The 10,445-nt window shown below is 49.9% G+C and overlaps 1 protein-coding gene across 1 annotated transcript; it reads left to right on the top strand.

Moving 5' to 3' along the window:
* The first annotated feature begins 5,335 nt into the window (after nt 1–5,335).
* On the top strand, nt 5,336–8,523 carry LOC119280066 (disease resistance protein PIK6-NP-like). Its single transcript, XM_037561058.1, has 2 exons — nt 5,336–6,182; nt 6,462–8,523. Exons 1-2 carry the CDS (start codon nt 5,359–5,361, stop codon nt 8,521–8,523), a joined length of 2,886 nt encoding a protein of 961 aa, XP_037416955.1. The 5' UTR covers nt 5,336–5,358.
* Nucleotides 8,524–10,445: the final 1,922 nt, after the last annotated feature.

Below are 10,445 nucleotides of genomic sequence, written 5' to 3' on the forward strand. Positions count from 1 at the left end.
GGCACCAATACAACAAGGGGTACTATCTAGCTGACGGCATCTATCCGAGATGGTCGACATTTGTAAAGACGATCTCAAACCCTGTGGCAGGAGGCAAGAACGCCTGGTTTGCGAAGGTTTAGGAGGCTTGCAGAAAGGATGTCGAGCGGGCATTTGGTGTGCTCCAATCTCGATTCGCTGTTGTTCGGTACCCCGCTCAGACCTGGTCGAAAGATCAAATGTGGGATATCATGACTTGCTGTGTCATCTTGCACAACATGATCATCGAGAGCGAGCAAGAAGACCCAGTGTTTGACACTGAACCATACTACAGGCAGGGTCCTCTAGCCGAAGTTGATCACCAGCTACCGGCAACTTGGACTGCCTATCTCAGTATGCGTCAGGAGATTCGAGACCCACAGGTGCATCATCAACTGCAGAAAGATCTGATTGAGCACCTATGGAGGCTCAAGGGGGGCGCCGCGTGATGAAATACGAGTTTTTATTTGTTGAACTATATAATTTGTATTGAACTATTTGTTGTTGTAGTATTTTGTTGAAGTATTTAATTTTTCTGTGATGAAATATGTGATAAGGAATAATTGTGATGATAATTGAACGCCGAGACACGGCGAAATCATGCCGAATATGGGCCTATTCTCGCCCATATGGGCCGTTTATTCGCCGAAATTAGGCTGCAAAGTGGGCCAATTTCAGCGCCTGGGGGCGAGCTGGGGGCGAGGACTTGGCGCAAAACCGCCCCCAGCGCCGAGTGTATCGCCGGCTCACCCCCAGGGGGCGATTTCTATGCGTCCTGGGGGGGGCCAACGGCTGGAGATGCCCTAAGCTGTTGTTATCCGGGACATCACATGGCTGGGACACAGGAGTAGTGGAGGTAGCTGAGGTTGGGCGCTTCTAGGCAGCAGGATTGCGGCTCAGCCTGGACGTAGCGAACGGGCTTTTGGGCCCGCTCGTGGACCGACTAGGACCGGACCGATCGGTCCCGGCCCGCTAGGAAAACTGGCCGGTCCGAGCTGGCAATTTCGGCCCGAAAATTGACCGGTCCAGTTCGGTCTTAGCTCGGTCCGGCTCAGAGGACCGATGGCCCAACCCAATTAGAGCTAATCAGGAGAGCCCATCAGGTCGTTTGTGCCCAGCCCAATATAGTTCGTGCGTGTGTGCCCAGCCCAATATAGATCGTGCCTGTGTGCGTGACCTAAACGCATCTCGCATCCCGTTCGTGCGTGTGCCAGGACGTACCGCACCGCCGCCACTCCTTCCAGCTTCCAACAGGACGCACCGCGCCGCCGCCGCTCCTTCCACCAGCGGACTGGACTAGCCACCAGGACGCGCCGCCGGCCGCCGTGCCTCTGCCTCGCGCCGCCGCTCCCTTGCACGGTTGTTCCTCCCCTCTCCCCCGCGCGGCCGTGCCTCTTCGTCTCTCTCCCTCGCGCCGCCGTGCCGCCGCGCATCAGGTCCGTCTTCTCCGTCTCCGGCCACCGTGCTGCTGCGCCGACTACCGCTCCGACAGCCTGGGCCTACATGGCAGTGACTGTACGTCGTGAGGACCGTGAGGACCGATGGTCCGCACCAAGCTTTGCGTCTGACGGTCTGGTCCCTGAAATCGGGACCGCTGCAGTGCTCGGTCCGGTCCGGACCGGACCGCCCGTCGGCCGGTCCAAACGACGGCTCGGACCGGGACCAGACCGGCCCGGACCGTGTCCACCCTGAATTGCGGCACGCTCCTGACGCGTGAGTTGATCGTGTTGCCGGCCGATCTGAGTCCCTGCCCGGAGTCGCACCAGGGAGGCTGAAAAGAAAGCCAGCTCCAAAGTCAGATCTCATCAGTTGTTTTTTTTTAACCGAAAATCTCATCAGTTGTAGATCCGATTCCGGAGGAACCGAGGGGAACCAAACTCCCCGACATTGGAGCTACCTTGGACTGAACAAAGACATAGACGGGAGATGAGTACGCAATATCAGGGCATCGCGGCGACGATGCAGGGCACCACACAGGCGAGGGGGCATAGCCCGAGAGAATCACGGGGAGCTGCAGAGCCGAGTCGGACCGGCCGCCATGCCGGATGAGCGCCCAGATTGGCCCTTGGAGCATCTCCAGCCGCGCCCCCAGAACGGCCTCCTCAGGCGTTAAAAAAACGGTCCAGCCGCGTCCCAAAGAACCCGGTTTTTGCCGGCTTGGACCGAAATCAGCGTCGGCGGACCCAGGCCGAACCCTATGCGCCGGGTGGAGCTCGGGGGTGCCTAGGCGAGCGATTTGGCGCGAAGCAGCCGCGGGCCCGTCAAGTCAACGAGACGGCTGCTTCATTGATCCCTTCGCCTCGGTTCCCGCGGGAATCAATGCGAAGGTTGCTGCGCCGGTCATCCTCCATTGATGCCTCACGGGCGGCGCACTGAAGACGCCGCCGACGCGCGTCCGCTTGCATGCGCCACGCGACCGTCCGCATGCCGCCCACCGCCGCCCCGGCTTTGGCTATAAAAGGCGCCCCTCCCTGCTGGTGAGCACCACACCCTCCCCCTCTCCCTCCCGCGAAAGCCTTCTTCCTGCCGACGAGCTCTCCCCCCACGGCTGAGGCTGAGCGTCGGCGGTGTCCCGGTGCTGCCCGTCCCCGAAGGAGCCGCATGGCGGGCGGAGATCGCCCGCATCCGCTCGTCGCTGACGGAGGAGCCGAGGTACGCACCCGACAGCGAAACGCTGTACTTTCAGGCCCGCCGCGAGGAGCAGATCGCCTCCGCCAATGGCGTCATCCCCCGCGGCCGTCTCAACTTCGAAGGACGACACGAGTGGTGGGGCGTCCCCGGCCGCACACTCGACGTCGTTCTCGACCACATCGAGATCGGCAATGTGCCGCGGCTGGAGTATCCGGCGCGCCCCTCCTTCTCTCGCCGCCGGGGTCGTCCTCCTTGTCGGGCTCCGGCTCGCCGGCCATCCGCCCCGTCAAGCCCGAGCCGGAGAAGACACCGCCAGGGCGTCGCGCGCGGAGCGGCGCCCTCGTCATCAACGAGCCATCGCCTGCGACGGTACCGGCGTGGCGCTTCCTTCGCCTTGTCCGGCCGAAGCCCGAAGCCCGAGCCGGACACGGCCCCCGTGAAGCCGGAGCACGCCCGCATGGTGGCACCCGATGACGAGTCCGCCCTCAAATGGGCGAGGGAGGACTACGTCCGCGAGCAGGTGCGCCAACAGCGTCGGGCTTACCTGGAGATCCAGGCCCGCAGCCGCGCCGAGGCCCGTCGCCGCGCTGAGGAGGGCGGTGTTATCGTCATCGACAACGACGACGAGGTCGAGGCTGCACTGTCGCCGACCCGGGCGAGGGGTGCAGCAGGGACGCCGCGGACGAGGCGCGCGACGACGACGACTACGACGGCGGCGACTACACCCGCTTCTACAGGCTTCTCGGCATGTAGAAGGCGGCGGTGACGGCACTAGCTAGGCGTTTAAGTTTGTTTTTAAGTTGGTTTACGCATGTTTTACGCTTTTGTACAAATTTGGACGAAAAATGATAGAGTTCATGAAAAAGTCGCCCAGTTTGAGAAAAAAACAAGACGAACTTCGTCGAACCCGCGGCAACCATGGACGTGTGACTGGGAACGAACCGAACCCCTGGGGCCGAACTAGCGTCGGCTCACCCCCAGACGGCTATTTTTCGGCACCCTGGGGGCCCAAACGGCTGGAGATGCTCTTAGCCACCGGGGAGAAAATTTGTGTTCCTTTTCCTTTGGGAGAGAGAGATGGGGTCAATCTATAAAAACGTTTGAGGGATTGGAAGCAGCAGCTATTTATTGTCGATTGAGAGACAGGGGCTGGTAACGAAGGGACATCTCGTCTTCCGTCAATTTTGTACACTTGTAACGGAACCTATGAGAAACGGAGAGACGGCTCGTCTTCAATCGACTCCACGTTAAAATTTGCTGATATGGTCGGATGGGTGACGTGGATAGCCTGCATGTAGAGATAAATATGATAGTGGGGATGAATCTTTTAGGTATATAGGATTTTGTACACTTGTAACGGAACCCATGAGAAACGGAGAGACGGCTCGTCTTCAATCGATTCCACATTAAAATTTGCTGATATGGTCGGATGGGTGACGTGGATAGCCTGTATGTAGAGATAAATATGATAGTGGGGTGAATCTTTTAGGTATATAGGATTTTGTACACTTGTAACGGAACCCATGAGAAACGGAGAGACGGCTCGTCTTCAATCGATTCCACGTTAAAATTTGCTGATATGGTCGGACGGGTGACGTGGATAGTCTGCATGTAGAGATAAATATGATAGTGAGGATGAATCTTTTAGGTATCGGACCTGCTAAAAATCAGTCGACTGAGATTTAACGAAGTCTCAGTCGACCATGCAACATTTTTTTGACTATATGCAACATTTTTTCATACCGGTTGTAACATTTGTTTTGTTGGTTGAAGCATGTCATCCCTCCTCTGTTGTAGCACGTCATCTCACCGGTTGCAACATCCTTCATTGACGGTTGTAGCATTTTAGTTAGAACGGTTGTAGCATTTGTTGTTGTTGCTTGCAATACCATCGCAACATTTTTCGTCGCCGTTTGTAGCATCTAGCCATGCCACTTGTAGCAAAAAAACACGCTGACGTCACTCGACTGAGACTTTGTTAAGCCTCAGTCGACTGAGTTCTAGACACACCCTTTAGGTATATAGGATTAGTTTAGTTTATGACATTTTCCTATCAGGTTCGCATGGCGGTGCATGGTGCCTATTGCCAAGGTTGATTAGTCCAACCAAGGTTGTTGTCTATCTCTAGATAATAATGCAAACCGAGGTGTTAAACTAGTTAAGCTAATGCGTCTGCTCAGAGGTAACGATCACATCCTCGCAAGTGCCAAACAAGCAGTTGACCGGCCACCCTTATCCTAACACTTAAACTTTACGTGGGTATGATTAATTACTACGTCGGACACGCATAGTCTTAGGGAGCATGTGGGTTCTTAGTTTTCTTTGACACCAGAACGAGTCAAAAAACGTGAACGCAAAGGAAAAGAGATTGGTTAATTAGCTTAACCCGGCCACTGCAGCCCAAGCGGCATCCACAAGGACTTGTCCCCCCGTCTGAAGAAAGCATCTCAGCCTTGCCAGACTAACCAGCTGATAGATGGGACCCACATGGCAGCCAGTTTATGCTCCTGATTGTCCTGTTATCCACTTCCCATTCCTCACTACATTAATAATCCCCAACGTTGGTTTTCAATACTTAGCTAGCGTCTCTTGAAGGAAACGAAACATTGCCCAAACTGTCTTATTGGTAGCAATCGCATACCTCTTCCACCTCTTCCACCTCTCTTCCACCCAAAACAATACCACAGACGCGTGTAGTGAGGTCGAGCAATGGAGATTGCCATGGGGGCCATCGGCCCTCTCCTACCAAGGCTCACTGATCTGCTTGTCGGCGAGTTCACCCTGGAGAAGCGAGTGCGGAAAGGCATCGAGTCTCTGATCACAGAGCTCACGTTGATGCACGCTGCCCTCCGCACGGTGGCAAAGGTGTCACCAGATGAGCTCGATGAGGGGGTCAAGATTTGGGCAGAAAAGGTGAAGAGGTTGTCCTACCAAATGGAGGACATCGTTGACACCTTCATGGTGCATGTGCAGGATGGTGGTGAGCCAGCCAACCCGAAGAACGGAATCAAGAAGTTACTCAAGAAGACCACCAAACTATTCAAGAAGGGCAAGAATCTCCATCGGATATCCGATGCTCTAGAAGAAGCGGTTGGTCAGGCTAAACAATTGGCCGAGCTACGTCAAAGGTACGAGCTTGTGCATGACACCGGTGCTGGAGCTAGCATTGACCCTCGTGTCATGACGCTATACAAAGATGTCACAGAACTTGTTGGCATTGAAGATACCCGCGATGAGTTGATCAACAGGTTGATCGAGGGTGATGATTGGTTGAACCATCCAAAGAAGACGGTCTCTATTGTTGGGGTTGGCGGCTTAGGCAAGACAACTCTTGCCAAAGCAGCATATGACAAGATCAAAGTGCAATTCGATTGTGGTGCATTTGTTTCAGTTTCTCAGAATCCCGATATCAAAAAAATCTTGAAGGATATTCTCTTTGAACTTGACAACAACAAGTATACAAAGATTTATGATGAAGTCAGGGATGAAACACATCTCATTGACGAGATCATTAGATTTCTTAATGACAAGAGGTATCCTTCATTTTCCTATTACATACCAATGGTCCTTTTTTTCAAGTAAAATCATGAAACATTTGCCTTAGTGTGTGTGTGTGTATTTTCCTTAGTGTGTGTGTGTGTGTGTGTGTCTATATATTCTGATAGCAATCTTTGGTCCACTGTATATATTAGTTCGTACTTTCTATATAAATATTTCTAAGTGTAATTGATGAATTTTCACTTGGATATCATTTAATAATAGTCTCCTTACATATGTATCTTTTGAACTGACTCTTGAGAGCATCTACGTAGGTACCTTATTGTAATTGATGACATATGGGATAAAAAGGTTTGGGAAATAATCAAGTGTGCATTTTTCAAGAAAAGTATCGGAAGTCGGCTAATCACAACAACTCGTATTGTCAGTGTGTCTAAAGCATGTTGTTCATCTATTGATGATATTTACAAAATGAGAGTTCTTTCCAATGATGTAGCAAGAAGACTCTTCAATAAAAGAGTATTTTCTCATGAAAAAGAGTGTCCTCATGAATTGGTGCAAGTTTCTGAAGATATCTTGAAGAAATGTGGTGGGATACCACTAGCCATTATTACTATAGCAAGTCTTCTTGCTAGCAACTGTCAAATAAAAATGAAGGACCAGTGGTACATCTTGCTCAATTCCATTGGAAGAGGACTTACAGAAGATCCTGATGTGGAGGAAATGAAGAAGATATTATTGTTTAGCTATTATGATCTACCTTCCCATTTGAAGCCTTGTTTGTTATATCTGAGTATCTTTCCAGAAGATCATAAGATTATGAGGGATGAGCTTATATGGAGGTGGATAGCAGAAGGATTTATTTGCAGTGAAAAACAGGAAACTAGTTTATATGAGCTCGGTGATTGCTATTTTAATGAGCTTATAAATAGAAACATGGTCCAGCCAGTGGACATCGACGAAGATGGAAGGGCACAAGTTTGCCACGTGCATGACATGGTGCTTGACATCATATGTTCCTTGTCAAGTGAAGAAAACTTTGTCACCATATTGGATGGTACTAAGAGAAAACTGCCTAACCCGCAAAGGAAGGTTCGCAGATTATCCATCCATAAGAGCAACACAGATGTACTGGCTACCACCAGCATAGCACAAGCGAGGTCTGTTACTGTTTTTGGAAATGATATTGTTCAACAAATGCCGCTTATTTCAAGTTCTAAAGGTCTGCGTGTGCTGGCTTTAGAAGGCCGTACTATTTCAGATATTGGGCACATGGACAATTTGTTACACCTGCGGTACCTAGGCCTAAGAGGTACATGGGTTGAAGAGTTCCTGGTTGATATAGGAAAGCTGCATTTTCTGCAAACACTGGACTTGAGAGGAACTAAAAATATACGTGAATTGCCATCAAGCATTGTTTGGTTAAGAAATCTGATGTGCCTATATATCGATGAGGCCATGAACATGCCATGTGGGATTGCTAACCTGACGTCCCTAGAAGTGCTAAAGGAACTGCGTTTGGTTGATGATAATCTAGTCATTGTGAAAGAGATGTTCCATCTAATCAAGTTGAAGGTGCTCGAGATTGGATGGTACTGTAGTCGTCTTGATGAAAGCATGGGAAAAACTTTGGCGAAATCCCTAAGTAATCTGCATAGGTTGGAAAGTCTACGTATTAATGCACATGGACGCATCTATTTCTTGCAGGAAGGCTGGATACCCCCTCCACAGCTCCGTAAATTAGTGTTTTACATATATGGCAGTGTCGCGTTTGACACACTGCCTTCATTTATTAGCCCGACATTGCTTCCTCTCCTCTCCTACCTGGTGATAACGGTGTATGAATTGCAACCAGAGGACATTCAGCTTCTTGGGATGCTGCCCAATCTTCGTTATCTCTATTTCAGAGGGGTCATCACCAAGAGCTTATCAATGGAGGATGCCACAATAATTTCCGGCCCTAATTTTTCCAGTTCCTGCTTCAGTTCCGCAGCGAAGTTGTTCCTTACATCTGATGCCTTCCCATGTGCGACCAAGTTATCCTTCGATGGTATTCCTGTGATGCCGTCAGCATTCCCTCGAGGAGCCGCCCCAAGGCTTAAACACCTTGAGTTTTCCTTCCGAGCTAAGTGGATCACACATGACGACGTGGATTTGGGCATGGGGCACCTCCCTTCCCTCCAGACCGTCAGGGTCCAGCTTCACACTTTTAAATCCAGCATTTTGGAGGTGAAGAAAACACAGGCTGCGCTGAGGGCTGCAGCGAGGGACCATCCCAACCGCCCGGCCGTTAGTATCCGAAATGGTACGTACTACACAACTGCACCTGGACGTATCATGCATGCGCTTCTTCCCATCCCTGTGCTGGCAAATTAAAATGCTCATTCCTCTCTCTATTTCTCATTCTACACGCATTCTTGTGTTTGCCGCCGATTGTTCAGATTTTTTTTTCATCCAGGAATTGTTTTGGTTCAAATCAAGGGCTCGAGTCATCAAAATCCTGCACACAGGTACCATTCTACAGCGTCTTCTTTACCATGTTTTATTCTGCTAGCAAGTTCAATTGGCCCTCCGATGCTAAAGCCCAAGGGCCTACCTGGCCATCTATTTCAAATTCCGACAAGCAATGTGAATTTCACCTTTTTTTTGGTTACTTATGTGCATAGGTGTTACAGGTTAACAATGCTATGCACTAGTAGTGTAGCCATAATGTTCCATTTTTCTGTACTTGAATGAACTCTGTTTTGTTTCTAGAACATTCAACTGAGATATTCACATGTAAACCTTCCACATCGCGTTGCAGGTAGCAGGAGAGCCAATACATTTCATCGACATGGATGGACTCCATGCGAGAGCCTCCTACTTCCGTCCAGTTTCCGATCCAACCAAGAAAGTCAAAAGCACAGCGTCTGCGTTCGCCTTGCCGTCTGATCTGTCTTTCCTTCAGCAGCGAGATGAAGCTCTCAATCTGACCACTCATGTCTGAATCTTCTTCTTGCTTCCGTCCAACGATTCAAGAGACATTTAAGTTTGTTCCTTCGAGCAGATCAGAAGTTTAACTATGGACTGCTGGCTTGTTTATCTTACTCCCTCTGTAAACTAATATAAGAGCGTTCAGAATACTAGAGTACTTTATAATCACTTGCTGCATTGCTCTGTTCCTAGCAGCCAGCTGCAGACTCATTTTTACTCCAGATTTGTCAACATTTAGTTCGTGAGATCTTCAGAAATTTCAGTATGGCTGTACCGCTTTGCTCCTTGTTTTCTGTGTCTCTTATGTACTTGTCATGCTAGTTGTTTCAATATGCCAGCCAGCTTAAAATCTGTATCATCGTCTTTTTCTTTGAGTGGAAGTTGGGCTTCCTATTGCATCTGAACATTTTTCAGACTAGAGAGGGGTTGGAATGTACGCAGTATTTATTTTTAAGTTCTTACACTGTTTAATTTCATCATAAAGCATGAAGATATTAGTATCCTAGGAGTAGTTGCGAACGACGTCCACCCCGACTTGTCGCCACCATCGGTCATACACGTACTGCCCAAATGTTACTTGAACTTGTGCACGAGCCGCTGCGCTGCCCTGTTGTATTCTTCAGAGATGCAAAGGCTTCAGATATCCCGGCACGGCCGACCGGGAAGCAGAGGTGGAAGGAGTGGATGACGGCGACCATCGCGCTGGGTCTGGGTGGACCACGACGAGGTGGGGTCATCCCAGTACGCGCCGTGCGAACAGTTGTCCCCAGCATTTTCCTTAGAATTAACTTCTCACATCTTTTTTTCAAAATGTCCTTGTTACATCTTATGCAACAGATAATTGACATTTGATAATATCGTGCCAGTGTTGAGTACTACAGAAGATTAGCAAGGAACTCTGCTTTATGTACTTCAACATGTGAACTCTGTTTTCTTTCTGGAACATCCAAGGGAGCTATTCACATGCCTGTACTTCCACATGGCATTCTACTTATTGGGTGAACTCTTGTTTCCGTTTGCAACATTTAACTGAACCACTTGTATGAATGCGCATCCACATGGCATTCTAGGTAGCAGGAGCTACCAGATTTTGCTGATACGGAAACGATCGATCGTGCGACAGCCCACAGCTCCCTCCACTGCTTCTTCTGTTTACATCTCTTTCTCACTTGTTTTCTTCATCTCCCTGCATTTGTTACTCATGCTGGTCCAAGTTTCATCAAACAACACAGGGCACGACAATATATCTGGTTTTGTCGCCCGGTCCCTTGTCATTGGTTTTGATCTCGTCTGTGTATGTGGTTGCATTTGCTGCAATCAAGTAA

Source organism: Triticum dicoccoides, chromosome 3B, assembly GCF_002162155.2.
Source record: "Triticum dicoccoides isolate Atlit2015 ecotype Zavitan chromosome 3B, WEW_v2.0, whole genome shotgun sequence".
NCBI classification, from domain to species: Eukaryota; Viridiplantae; Streptophyta; class Magnoliopsida; order Poales; family Poaceae; genus Triticum; species Triticum dicoccoides.